This window comes from Dermacentor andersoni, chromosome 3, assembly GCF_023375885.2.
Source record: "Dermacentor andersoni chromosome 3, qqDerAnde1_hic_scaffold, whole genome shotgun sequence".
NCBI lineage: Eukaryota > Metazoa > Arthropoda > Arachnida > Ixodida > Ixodidae > Dermacentor > Dermacentor andersoni.
This window is the reverse complement of record NC_092816.1, coordinates 19,403,971-19,424,223: the sequence shown is the minus strand read 5'-3', so window position 1 is coordinate 19,424,223 and position 20,253 is coordinate 19,403,971. Positions and strand designations below refer to the sequence as shown.

At 48.7% G+C, this 20,253-nt stretch overlaps 1 protein-coding gene across 4 annotated transcripts in view; it reads left to right on the top strand.

Moving 5' to 3' along the window:
- Nucleotides 1–20,253, top strand: part of LOC126519683 (mediator of RNA polymerase II transcription subunit 13-like) — a 176,105-nt gene that overhangs the window by 127,375 nt on the left and 28,477 nt on the right. For 3 of the 4 annotated variants that reach the window (XM_050169063.3, XM_050169055.3, XM_050169044.3), the window contains 6 exons: nt 2,070–2,343; nt 3,823–4,085; nt 8,005–8,338; nt 8,691–8,858; nt 10,116–10,525; nt 11,208–11,402. In XM_050169063.3, the coding sequence (XP_050025020.1) occupies nt 2,070–2,343; nt 3,823–4,085; nt 8,005–8,338; nt 8,691–8,858; nt 10,116–10,525; nt 11,208–11,402 (1,644 nt within the window). The remainder of the gene's footprint in view (nt 1–2,069; nt 2,344–3,822; nt 4,086–8,004; nt 8,339–8,690; nt 8,859–10,115; nt 10,526–11,207; nt 11,403–20,253) is intronic. The other variant, XM_050169049.3, reaches the window with a different exon arrangement.

Genomic DNA, 20,253 nt, shown 5'->3' with positions numbered 1-20,253 from the left:
CGCGTAATGATCGCACCCTGAATTTGCATCAATTCTTTTTTTCTTTTTTCTTTTACAGAATAGTGCGATTATTATGCGAGTAAATACGGTAGTAACAACTAATGGTGTGAAAGTACTGAATGTTTCATCAAAAAAAAAAAATAGCCGAGGCCAGCTATTAAATTGAATACAGTCAATGTTCTATTTTTAGGACTCCCTTAGAACTTCGGAAACACTTAACAAAAGGAACAGACAAAGAAATGAATGGATGCCTTGTACTGTCTTCAAGGGTTCAAATCGCCACAGCTGCATCTGAAATAGCTCTGAAGGCCTGCTAGTACATTTATTTAGTGTCTCAGTGCTCATAGTGTGACAGGAGACAGTGGGTGCAAGCGTTTGTAATTAAGCAACATATATGGCCCCTTTCCGCTATTGATATGCTTCACTGCAATGTGTTGTATATGCTTGATTGCGTAACATCGCTGTACCACAGTGAAGCTGACTTTTAAAACCCACATTATGCAATGCTTGACTCTTGCAGCGCGTCTCGTGCTTTGAAGGTGTTTGGCAAAGGTGACAAATACAGTGTCGGCACCATTGTGGACAGCGGCACATCCTTTCAGTGAAAAACACTGCACCAAACAGGCTAGCGAACATTGAAGCAGGTATAGGTCTAGCATTGCAGAGCGCATGACAGCACAAAACGACCATACGATCACGCACAAAACGGAAATGGCTATGGTGGCCATAATGGCTAGGCATGCAAGAGCGCTGGTTTGAGGCTGTGGTCGCGGGATCGAATCCCGGCCACAGCGGCCGCATTCCGATGGAGGCGAAATGCGAAAAACGCCCGTGTACTTAGATATAGCTGCATGTTAAAGAACCCCAGGTAGTCGAAATTTCCGGAGTCTTCCACTACGGCATGCCTCATAATCAGATAGTGGTTTTGGCACGTAAAACCCCATAATTTTATTTTTTTAATTTAATTTTGAGTCTGTGGCATAATCAAAATGGCAGCGGCAGTGACTTTGATTACTGCTGTTTGGGACCTGTAGTCACGGTAAAAATTCAGAAAAATCGGAAGGCGAAAGGTTTCTGCACCGAAAATTTTAGGCATCCTTATGCATTAGCTCTGGTGTAAATGGTGGTGCCACGAAGGCATCCAAATAATCAGGCATGTCCAAAATATCAGTTATTGACTATATCAGACAAGTTATTACAAGGTGTAATGCTTACAAATTTTGTGCAGTAAAACATGGTGCTTCACATGCTCAGGAGTCCATTAGCATTGCATAACAAGAATGTCGCAAGATATGAGACACTTAGGTGCCTAGGAATCTGTATGTACAGTACAGTCAACTCTTACTAACGGGATAGCCAAATTAGTATGCCAGCACTGATTACAGCTCACTTATATATGAAGGTCTAGAAAAAGAAGTTTTGGCTATAAAATGTCTGTTGAATCAAGTGTTTTTCTTCCCTCTGAAGCTGAGGAAGTAGTTAGTTATGTTGTACTGAATTCCAATGATGTTTTCAGTTTAATAGTGGATCTGTATTTTATGGCACTCTTATTGCGTAGCAACTTTTGCTTTCGAGTTTTCCCCCTGAAATACATCTTTACGGCTGGTGGGCTTTATGGGTTATCGCACAGCCAAGAAATTGACAATCTTGGCCACTTATAAAATAAAGTCACTTATTTTCTGGCAAATCTATTATTTTGAACTCCCCATTATTCCAACTTTTATGCGCTTCGCGAGTATTCGGGCTATCAGTCAGCAGCTGTAGTTGTGCTTTCCGAAAGGGTATCAACCGTTGACCATAGCATTGCTAAGGAATTGTTTTTTCTGTATGTACGATCAGCCACAAAAGTTCACACGCTGCAGGATCCCAGTATAAGCTGAATATTTCCGCAGTCTGCACTAGTAGTATATGCAAACAGCGTGCTACTGTTGTATACCTTTATTGGCTTTGGTCGAAAATTGTTTGAAAATTCAATTCTTCTCAATATCACACGGTTCACAAACTTTTGTGGCCAGCTGTACTTTCATGCTGTTGGGAGCCTTCTGACACGCGCTTCCTTCTCTTCCCAGCAGGTGGACGAGGAAGGCCTGTTGGACTATGTTCAGAACCAGTGTCTGGGCATGTCCTTATCTCCGTGTTCAGTGCTGCACAAGACTTTGCAGCTGGGCTCCGAGCCGCCACTGCCGCCGCCTGTGGGAGTGTGCCCCCCACCAGCCTCACTGGCTCTTCTGCAGGCCCTGGACGGTTGCGAGGTTGCCTCCGGAGCACTCGAGGCTGTCGCTGCTCGACCACTGGAGGATAACCTCAAAAGTTCCTGCCTGCATCACTGGCCTTATCTGCACTGTAAGCAGTGATCTAATTGTCTGGTCCTGCATGAGATGTCTTCTGCGATATATTTAGAGGTTCTCCCTCTTTCCCACTCCCCACTGGTGTTGTTCTCCCCTTACAATGAGCTATTTTATTTATTTGAAATGCCTTCATGATGTTGTACATGATGAAATGCCTACACATTAGTCAGGCTTGCTGTGACCAAGCTCAAGCCAGCATAAATTGCTATTGCTAATGGTGTTGGTGCTGTTGTAGCTGGTTCCTCTTTCTTTTTTTTTCAAATGCATAGAAAAAGACCTCGTGCAGTAAAGCTTCTCTGAGCACAGGATTGACCTTGTGGGGAGAGACTTGCATTGCAATTCTGTATTTCGTCCCGAGTCAGCAGCTTCTTTGGGTGAGGTATTTTGGTGGGAAACCTTGATGTGCCCACTCAGTGAAAATCATTGTGGCACGAGACAAGTTGCCGACTCTTGTTGAGCTTGTGGAGCTCGAGCGACACGAAACGAAGACGCGCATTGTTGTTTTAAGAAGCTGATGGGAAGCCAAAATGAAATTGAGCTGGTAGACAACACCGGAATACAATGCCACGATGTCACCAGAGCTAAACATGACGCTCACCTCATGCCGGCTGAGCAGCACGTTTGGGTTATCACCTGTTAAAAGTGTGTAGTACACTTACAACTGCACTCCACCGCAAACGCCGTGAAACAGACAGGGGGAGAAGCTCATCACAACATGACGACATCTGTGCGGGTTAGCCGATTGGACGAAAATGACATGACCCCGACAGGCTGAAGGGGTTATAAGCCAGCAAACCACCGGAAAGGGAGAAACATTCAGAGGCGTTCTTGCCACGAGCCACAGTATACCATGTGCTACCAGCTATTGATGACTGTTTACTGTTATTTTACTTGTTCCTAAGCTCTGTACATTATGCAAATAAACCTTCCCTTCTCAAAGTCCCCTTCAGCGTCGGCCAACTCCTGCGCTCAACAAGATCTTATAACTGGCAGTATTCTTGAGTAATCACTTTAGATGCAGCTATAACTTTTGCAAGACGTTGCATCGAATTTGTCAAAGTACACTGCTGACAGCATTCCTGACTTTATGCACAGATAACGAGCTTGGCACAGCGCCAGAAATGCCGGCAGCCAATTACACCCGTGCATTCGACGCTGAGCCGAACGAAATCACGCAAAACTGACAGTACCTCCTAAGGTTATTGGCCAAGAATGCTGCTCTAGATAGTAATCGAGCTCAATATAAACTAACAGCGACCTTGGCAAAAACGTGCTCCTTCGCCATTTTGTGATTAGAATGACACTGTGTTGGACGGCTTTGGTGGTAGGTTGTTGCCAATGCGATTTTCGTTTTTTATCCAATAGTAGTGCTCAGGCAGTTACGATTTTAATCGCTATGTTATAGTGCTCCTGTTGCATGCAGTTCTATACCTGTCTGCCCTGACAAGAGAACTATGTTTGTGCACCTCTACAGGCCCATGTCCCGCCAGTAGTTTGATGACGATGGGACTGCTGCGTGGCCTTCAGCCATTGCTACAAGATGCTGTACACAAGAAGCGCAACCAGGGTCTCTGGGAGGTCACATACCGCGTGGCAGGACCCCTCACTTGGCGGCAGTTTCATCGTCTTGCTGGCCGAGGCACCGAAGACCAGTGTGAGCCGCAGCCCATCCCATCCCTCCTGGTTGGTTATGACCGGGACTGGCTTGCCCTCTCACCCTTTGCCCTGAAGTACTGGGTGAGTTTGCATGGTTGCATTTTTTGTGTTTCTCAAGTTGAAAACTAGTTGTCTCCATGTGTTGCAATTTGTTGGCAGCTTGGCTATTTAAAACCTTTGTCATGTCTACCAGCCCTGTTTTGCTATTGTCCTGCTTTGTCTTTTTGTTGTGATTTTGTGTAGGCAAGAGCTTATCCCCTTCAGTCACGAATTCCGATCGACCATCAATTAATGTGGGAAATTTACATACCGTAGTTACTCGCATAATAGGCGCACCCCCAGTTTGGTCGCAGAAAATATAATTTTTTTTTATTTCCGCGCACAATAGGCGCACCCCAAGTTTGGCACTGTGATCAGTACCGCATTTACATGATTGCAAGCTGACGCCCTCCTCCCCCTTCGTGTCAGGTGAAGAAAACACGCACGCACATTCCACAACCCAAGCTTATTAACGTATTTTCTGGACTACTAGTCCTCATTAGTGTTGCTGCCGTCGCAGCTGCTGCGGACCCACAGCACATACAACATCGTGAAAACCAGTTCTTCCGTTAACCATCGTTGACTACCGATACCCCCTCCCCAAACCGCCGCGAAGCAAGCGAGCACGATGATCTAACGCAGCCAAAGAAACCAAAAAAAAGAGAAGAAAAACGCATCAAAGAGCGAAAAATAGTTCTTCCATCAACTATCGATAACACCCCCCCTCCAAACTGCCTCGAGGATCTAAGCTTTTCGCTATCTTCACTGAGGCAGCTCGGAAAGTTGGGCGACTCTCAGAGGCCGGGCGACTCGCGACAGTGCCATCGCCATCAATGCTCCACACAGGCAGAGAAAAGAAAAAAAAACGCCACATCTCGCCATTTTGCAAGCGGCCTGGAGTTAATGTAGTCGCGTGTTCCGCAATGGGGAAGTACGGTAGCTACACGGCTGCATTCAAACTGAAAGCTGTGCAGTATGCACTCGAGCATGGGAACCGTGCTGCAAGCACACATTTCAGTGTCGGAGAAACAAGCATTCGCTACTTGCGAGGTCAGAAAGAAAAACTTCCTGCCACCAAGAAGTCTCGACGGGCCTTTCGCGGTGCCAAGTCCGGAAAGTATGCGCAAGTGGAAGAGCAACTCGTTCAACACATACGGGGTCTTTGACAGGACGGTTGTGCAGTGTCTCTCGACATAGTGCAGACTGAGGCACGCAGAATTGCCTGAGCGCAGGGCATCGAAGCGAAAGATTTCAAAGCAAGCTTCGGATGGACAACACGCTTCATGCGACGCCATGGACTTACACTGAGAAGGCACACAACGTTGTGCCAGCACTTGCCCTCAGCATACGAGGACAAGGTACTGGAGTTCCACCGTTTTGTTATACGGCTCCGGCAGCAAAAGAACTTCATTTTATCCCAGATTGGAAATGCAGATCAGACCCCCCTCTGTTTCGATATGCCGAGAAATACAACTGTAGAGGAGAAAGGTGCACAAAGTGTGCTTATTAGCACATTGGCGCAGAAAAAGAAAGATGTACTGTCATGTTGGCAGTGACTGCGGATGGGCGCGAACTACCGCCTTATGTTATTTTTAAGAGAAAGACGCTCCCAAAGAGAAATTTCTCTCGAGACATCTACGTCAGGGTCCAGGAGAAAGGTCGGATGTCCACAGAGTTGATGGTAGACTGGGTCAAGACCATCTGGGGCCGGCGGCCGGGCGGCCTGTTGTATCCGGCCATGCTCATTTTGGACAGTTTTCATGGGCACCTTGTAGAATGTGTACGAGAGAAGTTGTTAGAGCTGCACATGGATATTGCCGTGATTCCCGGAGGCCTCACTTCGGTACTGAAACCTTTGGACGTGTCCTTAAATAAGCCTTTTAAGGACAACGTTTGAAGGCTGTACACTAAATAGATGGCTGGAGGACAGGGTCAACTTACTCCAGGTGGCAAAATTAAGAGGCCGCCTATGGAAATGTGCGGATGGATTGTGGAAGCTTGGCGAGAGATCTCCGATGACGTCGTCAGGAAAAGTTTCATGAAGACGGGGATCTCTAACGCACTGGATGCGAGCGAAGACAACATGTGTAGCTCAGACAAGAAGACGAGTCTCCACCCGGTGGTGATGAGTATGTTATCTCCGACTCGGACTCTGAATAGTGGAAGGAGAGGAGCATGTCATGCCTTAATAAATTTTGCGTGTGTGCAGTCGACGTCTCGCCTGTTCATCAAAAGGTAAGTAGGTAGCTTTTATATTTCCTTTTATACTGAATTTATTGGTAAATTATGTGAGAGTAGCCATATTCGGGACATATGTTCAAATTTAAAGCGCAAGAAAGCTAGCTGAAAAATTTCGTAAATTTTACCCCACGTAATAGGCACACCCCAAACTTCGAGCCGGATTTTCTGAAAAAAGAAAAAGTGCGCCTAGTATGCGAGTAAATACGGTAATCTTATGCCAAGGTGCTGGAGACTCCATAGAAAGCAAATTAAGGTGGGATGAGAATGACACTGGGCATTTTGTTGAGGTCCATCCTAATTATATACTGTATTTACTCGAATCTACACCGGCCCTGATTCTAAGCCGACCCTTGAATGTCCAAAGCCATGAAAAAAAAAAAAAAGAAAGCTTATCTCGACTGTAGGCCGAACAAAAAGTGGGGACAGCATTCACAAAATGAAAATAGCATTTATTTAATATGAACATGCCGAGCTCACTCTACGTCATCATCGGTGCTAGCCTCGTACGCTTGTGGACGCGCGCAAGCTCGCCTCTGCACGCCAACGCATGCACAGACAGTTCGGCAAGGTTAGTACGCGTCAAATTGAGCGCGATCTCGGTTAACAGCTCTTCTCTGTTATTGCGTGCTTATGTTCCTTATCAGTGTCATCTCCTTGTTACGGCGCACGCAAAAAGCGTGTCCCATTGCTCTCTCCAATGACACACATTTTTCTCATCCATGCTGAGTCCAGCCCATCTTGAACGTTTGACGATGCCTCTGTGGCTAGCACAACTTTTCGTTTAAAAGTGACACTATAGTGGCATTGCCTGTTTGGTGCAACTATGATAACACCACGTCGCACACCAATGCGACACAGGTCAAAATGGAGATGTCGCTCGTGTACTTCAGTTGGTTACTGGTGCAGCTAGTAGTGGCTGCGATACTGACTTTGCTAGGTGGCACTAGCTATGCACCGTAGTTAACATTTTCAATTACGAACTGACACATTTTTTTAAATGCTCGAATCTAAGCTGGCCCTAGAGCTTGTTATATGATTATTTGAAAAATACTGTCGGCCTCACTTCAAAAAGATATGTTAATAATTGAATATTCATTTATTGTATAGTCAGTCATATTACATTTCTTCATTAAAAATGTTGAATCACCTGCTCGAACTATATGCACAGGTTAATTATGTCGTGCAAGCATTACAAGGGGGAAAAAAATCTTTCGTAATTGCTACCCAAACACCCCATTTGAAATGTCCCGTCAAACACTGTAGTACCTTCACCAAAGTGGACGTCTGCAACGATACATTTCACTCAAAAGTGAAATGGGTGTACTGTAGGAAATCAGAATGTTCAATTTACTCAAAGCTTAATGTTTGTTGTCTATTCCTTGCAGTACAAGCACTGCACAGTAATGGCAAAAATAAGTCGAATCCACAAATGTGTACACCGTGACTAAAAGGGTTTATAGAATGCATGTTGTGTACAAGGCAACTTGTGCTGCTTACATGGAGCTTTGATTGTTAGGAAAGGAGCAGGTAATTTACCATAGCCAAAACAAAGTGACACTTCAAGATCCGTACAGATCTCAAAGTGTCAGTTTGTTTGGCTATTATTTGCCTGCAGTGACCTGCTTCTTTCCTAACCATGATTTCACCTGACCAAATGGTATTCCATCTGGTATTCTATTCAAGTGCTTAGTGCTAACATGTCTTGTCATTGCTAATTCAGGACAAGCTCTTGCTAGAGCCCTACTCACCGTCACGGGACATTGCCTACGTGGTGGTAGTGCCAGACAGCGAAGCGGTGCTACCAGGTGTACGAGCTTTCTTCCAAGATCTTAGCGCAACCTACCAGGCACTGAACCTTGGCCGCCATTGCCCACTCTCTCGAGGAGGTCTGCGTGAGGGGCTTCTTCGTGTGTCCGGCAGCCTGGCTTTGCCATCTAGTGAGCCGCAACAGCAGCCTGCTTCAGCTCCCGATGATGACTGGCTGGGCCCACTAGCAGAGGGACCCCTTGGACCTCGGCTGAGGCTCTTCGCTCGTGCTTGCAAGCTACAGCTGGGTAAGATAATACTCTTCAACATTGTGTATTTAAGGTGTCACTATTGCCAGGTGGAAATTTCTACCATACAGTGAAAATCTCCATCCAGCAAGACAGGAACAGGTAATAGGCATTGGCTGATACAGAGATGTGCCATGGCTAATGCAAGTATCAAAGTTGAAATGAACATTTTGTTGTACAGTATAGTGCACAACCACGCAGTGAAATCATATAGCATGGTTGGCTACAACTTGGCTTTAACACTTGCTTTAACAACAGCTCAGATTGACTCTAGTGAATTGTGAGATGTGTGGACATAACTTGTGGATGTATTTAGTGACAGGTTTATTTATGGGGCTTCATTATTTGGCAGGTCCTCACCTAGCAACGCAGAGCCTAGACAGGGGCATGCTAGAAGGGCCCCCAACCATGAACCGCTGTGGTGCTGAAGGCAGGGCACCTCTTGCCTCACCACGGCCACCGCCAACGCCTGAGGCAGCTCAAGAAGGAAATGCCACGCCACGACCACATGACACTGCAGGTCAGTTAAAATGCTCTCTTGTGCACCTGATTAGTCTGCTGAGAGATGATGGCTTTATGTGAACAACTGCCCAGTTGTACTAAGCGTAAATTATGCTGCTGTATACAGACTCGGGTTTGTATGCTTTTGTAAGGCTGGTTTATTTCTTTGGTTTCAATTGTTAGTTTTGCAGTCTACTTTCCCCAAAGCTGTTTAGCGCTGCACATACGCAGAGACTCTCCTAAGTGGTTTGTAAAATGTGTTCAGCAACAGATTGCAATGCTTTCGTGGTGCAAGTAAGTAGAGTTAAACTTCAGTGCAGTCAAACATCATTAGTATATACCTGCTTAATGTGTAATTGTGGTTTAAGAGGGGGCGCGGGTCTTTAGCTTCGAGAAATCACGCAAAAATAGCTTTTTCAATTTTGTCATATTCATAATTATCGGGGTCCCTTCCACCCATAGCCGAAGTTTTGGGCCTTTGAGATGCGTAGTTTTAAAGAAATTACCAAATAAACGAGCGAACTCAACGTGGTTTCTCGCGAGAACATCGCAAAAGACGCCCATATTTGGCGGCGGCGCATTTCGTAGCCGTCCGCCATTACATGGCCATCTTGGTCTCGTTTGAAAGAGAGCAATCCTTCAGCTCTTTTTCCCGCCATAGATGAGCCTCATGTGTCACGTCAATGCAGACAAAAGCGTAAAAAAGTACAAAACGAATGCGAGCCCCTCATTGGCTGCTTGTGATCATGTGGCGAAATGGAGGCTTCTCATTGTCTTGTGCAGCGCGCGCGAAGTTCAGCCGCATGCCTGCCCGCATATCGTTCGCGCATGCCACCATTTTGAGAGCAGATAAAGACGCGTGCAAACATGCGATATGCTGCCGTATCGGTAGTGCCGCACCGTCCACAAGCTCGGGAAAAAGCGCAGGAATTGTGTTCATGTGAGAGGTGTGAATGTGTTCATTTTGTCGACTCTCGGTGAACAAAATGCTTTTTATTTTTTCTTTCTCTCTCTCTCTTATGGACATTCTTTCTTTCCCGATCGCCCGATAATAAGGAAAGTTTTCCACGCCTAGTGTAAGAAAACTTTTCAGCGACTGTAAAAAGTCAAATTTTAATATAACAAAATTTCTATTTAACAAAGTGCCAATTTTATCGGCTTTGTTACATTGAATTTTAGTTTCATTTGAACTTCTTTGCATGCCAGTGAAATTCATATGGTGTTTACTGTTATTACTAGTGACCTCATTCTTGAATGTTTTACTGCTGGGTTTCAGAGGGCTCCCAGGAGACATCCTCAGCATCAGGAGCTGCAGGGACAGCTTCAGGGCCGGGAGCTACGGCAGGGAACCAGAGTGGCTCGACGCCATCTTCCAACCAATCTGGATCAAGCGCAGTGCCAACCAGCACAGGTTCAGGGAGTGGTGCCAGTTTTGGTGGTGGAGCCAGCAGCACATCGGGATCGACAACGGGTGCCTCGTCAGGCACCAGTGTTTCTGCACTTGCAGCTGAAGAGGGCGAGGAAGAGCAGCAACCCCCAGCCCTGGTTGTGTACCTGGTTGAACCGTTCACACTGGGCTGCTCAGACCCTGATGTTTTACGTACGGCCACTCTGGGGCTACACCGGTGCTTCTCCCAGCTCCTCGAGTGCCTGCCTGAACCTCTGCAGAGCAACACCTATGTTCAGGTATGTGGTGTCATATTTTTATATGGCCTATGTCTGGCTAGCACTAAAATGCAAGTACAGTCAGTCTCTGTAAAGTCTCTTAGATAGTTTGAACTCGCAGATTTTCACTTTTACCAAGCTTTTAAAAACCCCTGTCTGCAGCCATACCTTGACTGTCGCTGTTACCCTTTTTGGTACCCCTTTCTTTCTTTAAATGGAGTGAAAGTTTCCGTGCATCTGAACACCAAAAGACGGAGAAAAGCGAAGACAAAATTATTCTTATTTTGCAGATTCTAAGGCCCCTCTTCTTTCCTCTCCCCCAAGCCAGGGTGGATGATATGCATTTGGCAGCACTCTCCAAAAATGCTGTGCAGTGGCCTAACCTCATTCTCCCGTAATGCATAGACATTTGTGAAAAATCAGGGAGAGCCATATGTATCTGCAGTAAAAACTTGGTAAATTGTGTCATTAGCATTGCAGACACGTATCCAAGAACAGTGTTGTTTGTTTTTCCCAGTGTAGAATATTTTCCGTGAAACATTAATTCCTACAGGCGTCATTAGCCCAGAAAGGGTTAAAGTTGTTCACAGCATATCATTGCCAATTTGTCACTTCCTGAGCAAACACTGTGCAATAGCAAGTGCCAGCCAGTCTTTAGATGTGTGCATTGTTCTGACCGAGGTGGGAAAAAATGGTTTTTCAGATTCTGAGCCTGGACTCCATTCTGGGAGATGCTAGCAACACGTTGGAGGGGGTGTGTCGGCAAGAGCAGCTACGGTCACATGCCCTCTCCGTGTTTTATCAGTGTGCACGGCTCATCACACATCAGTCCAACGTCAAATCTCTCACAGGATTTGGTCCAGCAGCTGCACAAGATGAATTCCTCAAGTCCCGATCGGTAAGACTTACAGTTGATGGTTTTTGTACATTTCAAGAGGAATACAGTCGAACCCGACTATATCGAACCCGTTTACATCGAATTATTCTATATATCGAACAATTTCTGGTCACGGTATAGTTACAACGAGTATATATAGCAAAAATTACGCTTACATCGAACAAATATTGCAATGACTCCCGATATATCGAACGTCAAGCGGTGGAAAAGTGCCCCCAGAAGTTGGCTTTCCCTCGCGGTAGCGGGGAAACCCGGCGGCGCGGCTCCATCTAACCGCTCTCCCTACCGTGACCGCGCTGCCTCGGGCTGTTCGGGCGAGCCGTCAACACTCCCTCTGTCGCGCATAGTGGAGTCTATTAGGCCACATCCTCCCTCTTTCTCTATCATCTCTCACTTGCCACCCCCTCTCCCCTGACGACGCTTCGCCGTGCTCCCTCACGGGTTGCAGAATCAAGCGTCCTTCCTTTCTTTAGATCACTATCTAGCGACACTCCCCAGCAAAAAATGATCCTGGCCCCCCTACAGCGCTTGCTCAGACAGCCAATCAGAGGCTCTTGTGCTCTCTTCGTGCAAGATGGCGAAAGTGCGAGTTGTCTGGCTGCTTCTCTGGTTTATCGTGTTTGCGCCTTGTGGGCCTTCTCCCGCAGTGTTGCCCTGATGAAGCGGCAGAATTCGCCTTTCGTCGTGAAGCCCGAAATCATAAATCGCGTCGAACGCGATGAGAAGTTGGATGTCCCCGCAGCGTCAAGATTCCGAGGAGCCCTCTCGGCACGATTAGGGCTAAAGTGGCCAGACTCGCAACCCGGTGCCCATGGCGCCCGACGCGTACGCACGGCCGTGTACGAGGGGTTCTTCATACGTGCCGGTTTCCGTGTGCTCGGTGAGGACTGTAAATTCTGATGAATGCGACGAAGCCGTTGCCGGTGTTGCCGAAGTTTGGAGCGAACTGTCAAAATTTTCGGGACATTCGAATCTACGGTGGACGAGTTTGTGAGTGCAGATGATGGTGTCGCGACCACGGTAGAGCCCGGAAACGAAGACTACATCGCCGACATCGTACCGAGCACAAATGAAAGTAGGCACATTGAGGAAAGCAACTACGGTCCTTTGCCCACATCCTCCGAAGTGATTGGTGCACTCGCATTAGTCCGGCGCTTCTGCGCGAATGCGGAAGGTTGCGGCCTCAGCTGCTCTGACTCCTTAGACAACGTGGGGAAGTGCGTGCGTCGCTGGCAGCGAAATTGCCCATGCAAAAGAAAATGCAGGGCTAATTTATGCCAAACTAAGCTAGTTTCGTTAATAAAGTGATTTTATAAATGGTATGTGCTTTTATGACATCCAATTATTTAGCAGGCTTATATCGAATTATGCTCTATATCGAACTGATAGGCGTTTTTCTGCGAGTTCGATATAGCCGGGTTTGACTGTACAGTGCAGTCCACTTATAACGATATCGATAAAGATGAAAAATATGATCGTTATAACCGATGATCGCTATATCTGGACTGCAGTTATAAAAAAAAAAAAAAAAAAATTTTTAAGCGCGTTTGCGCTCTTTATTTTTGCAGCTCTGAACTCGAATTCGCTACTTGCTCTAAAGAATAGATGATGTATACAGTAGGCCGTGAAAAACAAACTTTATTTCTAGCGCCAATGACCGTGTCAAGAATTAGGCGCGCCGAAATAGTCCGAAATCTGCACTTGCTTTTGCGGCAGCTTCAGCTTCACAACCGCGGTGTGCATGGATTCCAGCTGCTGCGCGAACACTGGCGGCAATCCTTTAGCATGCATAAAATCAATTAAGGAGTCGATCGACGACAGTGCACTTTGCGTGGACATCGTGGTCGAGGTCAAGGAGCCACTGTCGATCTCGTTGTCACTGTCGCTGATGCCGTCGCCACCGTCGCACAACTTTGCGTCTGTCGAGACAGCACATCTTCGGCGATCGCCTCGTCGGTGGCCTCATCGCAGAACGAGGCAGCACTGTCTGCAGTCAAAAACTCCTCCTTCGACACACCACCTGTGTCACCAGTAGGAACGAGCTCCCAGAGCTCGGTTATGTCAGCGACTTCCACCGGGTCGGTCTCAGCGGGTTGGGGAAGTTCGTCCTTACGCACAAAGCCCGCCTTCTTTAAGCCATTGGTGATGAACCACTGGTAAAGCGCCTCTTCAACATCGGCGTACAAGGGGTCTCTAACCCCTTTTCCGCTGATCGGAATGGCCCCTGATAGCTCCTGCCTTCACAATCGTGGTTCTCCCGGTTTTCAAGATGGTTGATATGGTTAACCGGACGAGCTCATACTTCTTCACGAGGGCGCTCACCTTGAAGCCGCATCGAGAGTCCTGCAAAATATCCATCTTCGTGTCAAGCGACACAGCTTTGCGCTTTGTCGGCGCCATCTTCGAGTTGATCCGTTGGTTGCACGCTGCTTCGGTGGCGTCAGCCTGCTATCACGAGAGAGACGCGGGACGGGCGCCACCGCGCCGCTTTGCTTGTCGCTTCTTTTTTTCTTTTTCTCTCTTTCGGAGCGACTGTGGCCGACGCGCATGAAGCAGCTAGCGCCATCTTGTGGCGCGCTGCGCCAACATTGGCTGCGCCTACTCGTGCGCGGGCGGGGCGAGACGCGCTGCGCGGTAATGGCGGCAGATACGAACTTACGGAGGTAAATATCGCCTCGTCTCGACATCGTTCGTTTCAGGGAACTAAGCAACGCAAACGTTACGATTATTTGGCACGGAAAACGCCGTCCAGACTGCAAAATTTTGATCGTTATATCCGATATGCGGTGAATAACCTATCGTTATAAATGGTTTTTTTCCCCATAGACCTAATGCATAAAATGACACTCTCATGTCGACCCATCGTTATAACCGATATATCGTTATATGTGGTATCGTTATAAGTGGACTGCACTGTATATGGCAACAGAAAATCAATAATGCATTTTTTTTTTCCCACTCATATTCGCTATGTCAAGGACTTGGCAACTGTCTGCTGTTAGAATCGCACCGCTGGCACGAGTTGTTGCAAACTCAGCGCTGACGCCCGTTGTTGCAAATGGGCCGCAAGCCCCAAGGGTAGCATTGGCCTGGCGGCCTGGGGCACTGGAAGCATCCGAAGGTCCCGGCAGAGCATGAGTCGACTGGTAACAGAACAACTGGTTTATTCTAACATCGCAAAAGAGCGGGCGGTCAGGTCGACCGAAGTGGAGAGACGGGAGAGCACGTTACTCAATAGAAGAAATCGGGGCCTCTCTCTTGGCGTCCGGGGGCAGCTGCTCTTATACTTTCGCAGTTGAGGGCAAGAAGGAAGGCCTCGTGACGAGACCACGTGACGGCGGGTACGGACAGACTGAGAGACACGTTGAGACGAGTGTAGTGACGCATCGCCAAGCTGGCGCCTGTCAGACCTCCTCGCTTCACACTTGGGGAGCTCCTCTCCCCGGCTGCCGCGCTTTGACAAGCGTGGGCACACACCCACACACGCACACACGAAGACACGTGGCACTGAAACACGCCTGGACGCGCTTGGCGGGGAGACTGCGGGAGCTCCGAACGGGCCAAAATGTCCGCCGCTTTGAACGAAGCTCCGGCGTTCGTTGCATCCGCGCCGGCTATACCGCGCGTTGTAGGCGAAACGTAACAGACCGCCCCGCCGGGGGAAGGAGATCCCGATGGTCAGGGGACTGCATCCGCTGTCCGGAGGGATGTCGCTCGATGATGCTCATAACCGAAGTCGGGCGTCCTTCGGTGTTTCTTGAGCGCAGCGCACAGAGAAGGCCTCGTTCTCTCGTTCAGGTTCACCCAGGACACTGCAAAGTGACTTCGGGAGAGTTGACATTTTTGTTCTCGTTCCCGGCAAGCGTTAGAACTACGCCGAAACTCAACCGCTCAGTCAGCAAGCACGGCACAACCCTCACTAAGCCCTGCCAGGCTCTTTCCCCCTTTTATACTACTGCCTAGTTCCTTACAGTAGTTTAGCAGCACTCAGAACACGTCCACAAATTGGAAAATTGCACATGAAAGCACATCATCACTTTGAAACACTACACAAAAGCAATATGTTAAAAATCCTGCCTCAGGAAGAAAAACATCAGTAACAAACAATTTTGAGGCTGATTCCCACGTTAGGGGCTTCGACTTAAGCCATCGGCGTTGCCGTTGAGACTCCCCTTTTTGTAACGCACCTCAAAGGAATATTGTTGCAAAGCGAGGCTCCAGCGCAGGAGGCGGCCATTTGTGGAAGAGATAGTCTGCAGCCATTGGAGAGGGCAGTGATCCGTCTCGAAGCATGCGAAGCGGAGATCGCAGCGAGCGACCGTACACTAGCTCAGCTGGCGAAAACCCCGTAGCCGCATGCGGCGCGGTCCTTAATGCAAACTTCACCCCAGGCAGACACAGCTCCCAGTCAGTTTGGTCAAACCACAATGCTCTCAACACGCGCTTCATGACGGAGTGGAGCTTCTCAACGGAATTCGACTGTGGGTGGTACACTGAGCTGTGTAACAGCTTTACCCCACACCTTTCGAGAAAGGCTGTCGTCAAAGGGCTAGCAAACACTGTGTCCTGATCTGACTGGATTTCCGCAGGAAAACCAACTCGCGCAAATATGGACAGTAGTGCATTGACTATCTCAACTAAGCTGAGTTCTTTAAGCGGCACTGCTTCAGGGAACTTTGTCGCTGGGCAGATCACAGTCAAAATGTGTCTGTACCCCGTGGCTGTTACCGGCAGAGGTCCCACTGTATCAATAACGAGCCGTCTAAAAGGCTCCGTAATGATAGGTACCAACTTCAACGGCGCCCTCGATTTGTCCCCTGGTTTTCCCACCCGCTGACAGGTGTCGCATGTCTTCACAAAGTGGTCTGCGTCCCGAAAACACCCTGGCCAATAGTACTCTTGCAAGAGACGGTCCTTAGTTTTCTTAACTCCTAGGTGTCCGGACCACGAACCCCCATGCGACAAGCGCAACAGATCCTGACGATAGCATTGAGGCACGATCAGCTGATCGAACTCCACTCCCCTGCGGTCTAGATACTTCCGGTACAGGACCCCACCTCTTTCCACAAAGCGAGCATTTTTCTTGGCGATACCTTCATTGACAATGCAGCGGATGTTTTCTAGGCTGCCATCCTTCTTTTGCTCGGCTATCAAAGCCGACCGGCTGACTTTAAGCAACCTATTAAGTCCATCTGACGTAGGCGCTATGAGCAAATCTGCGGATAGCTCTTCTAACTTTCCCGCATCGGGAATTTCCTCTCCAGTATCTGGTGCCTTTAACGCTACAGGCTCAATTTTATTCAGTTCGGGCGTGCTCTGAATATCAGCTTGCTGCGCTTTTGACTCTTTCTCATTGTTCGACAACGTCGGCCCCGCAACTACTGCCTTTGCAGCGAGCTCCCGAACCTTCGATCTGGTTAAGGCCTGAACGCTAGCCTCACCAAACAAAAGCCCCTTCTCGCGCAGGAGGTGATCGGACCTGTTCGAAAATAGGTACGGGTACTGGGGGGGCAGCATAGATGACACTGCGGCCTCCGTCTCAAGCGCTCCGAAAGGTCCTTCAATAAGCACTTTTGCTACAGGCAGACACACGCCATGAGCTTCCACGGCTTGCTTGATCCATGCGCACTCGCCCGTGAACATATCGGGTTCTACGTAGGAGGGGTGAACTACATCCATTGTAGCTGCGGAATCGCGAAGCACTCGGCACTCTTTCCCGTTCACGAGGAGGTCTCGCATGTAAGGCTCGAGAAGCTTCATGTTCTCGTCAGTGCTGCATAAAGACAAAAACACGACTTTTGTTTTTGTTTCTGGACACTGCGCCGAAAAGTGACCCGGCTTCTGGCACGTATAACACACGCGCGCTTGCCTCATCTCGAACCGTTTTCTGCGTTCGGCTTCGGCTGCCGCCGTCTCCTTACGTTCGGTCGGACTGCTTTCACTCGCATCCGAACTACGTGTGTCCCCCTTTGCTCTCATGGGCGTGAACTTCGGCCTCTCAAACTTGGAGCCAAATTCACCCTTTTGACCGTCCTTAGCTCCGCGAGCCCGACGCGTCGCAAACTCCTCGGCTAGCTCAGCGGCTCTAGCCCCCGTACTAACGTCTGGCCTATCCAAGACCCAGTACCGCACGTTCTCAGGTAACCGACTATAAAACTGTTCTAGCCCGAAACACTGCAGAACTTTCTCGTGGTCACCAAACGCTTTCTCTTCTTTGAGCCACTCCTGCATGTTTGACATAAGCCTGTAGGCAAACTCTGCATATGACTCACTTCTGCCTTTCTCATTTTCCCGAAACTTCCAACGGAACGCCTCCGCTGACAGCCTGTACTTTTTTAGCAGACTCGATTTCACTTGGTCGAAATCCTCTGCCTCCTCTCTCTTCAAGCGAGCGACTACGTCGGCCGCCTCGCCGGGTAACAAAGTGAGCAAGCGCTGTGGCCACGTTTCCCGAGAGAACCCCTGCTTCTCGCACGTTCGCTCAAAGTTAACCAGGAACAAACCAATGTCCTCTCCAAGCTTAAACGGCCGCATCAGGTCAGTCATTTTGAACGATACTCGTTCTCCTGCACCGTGTGCCTCACTTCCATTACGAGCGCGTTCCATCTCTACCTCGAGACGCTTCATTTCCAAAGCGTGTTGACGGTCGCGCTCTTCCTTTTCGTTCTCTTTTTGTTCTTTTCGTTCGCGCTCATCTTTCTCTTTCTGTTCTGTACGTTCGCGCTCCTGTCTTTTTGCCGTCTCCCTCTCCTCAATGGTCTCAAGGCATTCCGACAGCTCGTCATCCTCAGCTTCTAACTCAAGAATAGCCCTTAGCAGTTCCGGTTTTCTGAGTTTGTCTGAGACATCCAGACCCAATTCTCTTGCAAGCTCCAGCAATTTCGGTTTGCGCAACGACTTCAAATCCATGGCTGCTCTGAATGCTGCTTTCTCTACTGCCTACTATTGTCTTGCCGCAAACTAACCCGGCAGCAACGACAACCACAATTACCAGCTCTGTTTCTGACACTAACAAAAGCCTGGCAAAACTCAGAAGAAGAAAGTCCCACACTCACCAAACCTCGCAGCCAAGAATTCAGCGCAGTCGTTCCGCTGCAGGCAACCAGTCATCACACAGGGCTCGTTGCACTGCTCCCGGATGGTCGTTGTGCTGCTCAGCATACAGTCAACCGCATCTCTTCGCTGCTGGCCTCCGTTGTCGCGATCCCACCGCTGCCACCAGCTGTTAGAATCGCACCGCTGGCACGAGTTGTTGCAAACTCAGCGCTGACGCCCGTTGTTGCAAATGGGCCGCAAGCCCCAAGGGTAGCGTTGGCCTGGCGGCCTGGGGCACTGGAAGCATCCGAAGGTCCCGGCAAAGCATGAGTCGACTGGTAACAGAACAACTGGTTTATTCTAACATCGCAAAAGAGCGGGCGGTCAGGTCGACCGAAGTGGAGAGACGGGAGAGCACGTTACTCAATAGAAGAAATCGGAGCCTCTCTCTTGGCGTCCGGGGGCAGCTGCTCTTATACTTTCGCAGTTGAGGGCAAGAAGGAAGGCCTCGTGACGAGACCACGTGACGGCGGGTACGGACAGACTGAGAGACACGTTGAGACGAGTGTAGTGACGCATCGCCAAGCTGGCGCCTGTCAGACCTCCTCGCTTCACACTTGGGGAGCTCCTCTCCCCGGCTGCCGCGCTTTGACAAGCGTGGGCACACACCCACACACGCACACACGAAGACACGTGGCACTGAAACACGCCTGGACGCACTTGGCGGGGAGACTGCGGGAGCTCCGAACGGGCCAAAATGTCCGCCGCTTTGAACGAAGCTCCGGCGTCCGTTGCATCCGCGCCGGCTATACCGCGCGTTGTAGGCGAAACGTAACACTGCACAGACATTAATTTTTTCACCGGAGATATGGAGGTAGACAGTGAGACGTGTGGAGGTCTCACCTCGCTCTTGGGGCAAACGAACGACAACACAGTAGTGCAAACAATCACAAGGGCAGTTATTGCACCTTTCATAGACTAATTCTGCTAGCAACAAATCGCGGAAGTCCGACTCACCGCAACCGGATAGCGAGCGAATATGTTCACACTCCATGCTGGACACCAGCACCTGGTTGATCGCATGTACAGTCACGCAAACAGTGGCGCTTTTGAAGAAAGCCTCGTGAGACAGTCTTGCAGAAGCATGGATCGGTGCACACGCTGAACATCCGTACTGCTTGCCGACCCGGCGCCCTAAAGAACAGCCTTCTGCCTTTTGCGCCAGAAGATGCAAGACGTGGGGAAAACGTCTTAGGGGGCGCGTGAGAGTCGCACATCCCCACTGATGGTAGCATTCGCTTTTTCTCTCATTCTCAGCTCCATCCTGCTTCTTTCTTTTAGTGAGTAGAATGAAAACTAATTAAATAGTCTGCTTCCATGGTATGATATACTCACACACATTGCTTACTCCAGAAATTCAAGTGCAGTGTAAAAAACTGTGGGTTGGACACTCCCACATCATTATAACCAAACAGGTTATATTGAACCAATGGATCTAACTAAGCAATTGTGATTTTTTTTTATTTACATTGAAGCTAGTGGATTAAAATATTTTAACAATGGCAAGGTTGCCTGACAGGCCGTGGTTGCTTAGTAGCCATGGTGTTGGGCTGCTAAGCACCAGGTCGCGGAATCGAATCCCGACCACGGCGGCTGCATTTTGATTGGGGCAAAATGCGAAAACACCCGTGTACTTAAATTTAGGTGCATGTTAAAAAACCCCAGGTGGTGCAAATTTCCCGAGTCCCCCCCTGCGGTGCGTGGCGTAAGCAAATTGTGGTTTTGGCAAGAGATGTACCGTATTTACTCGAATCTA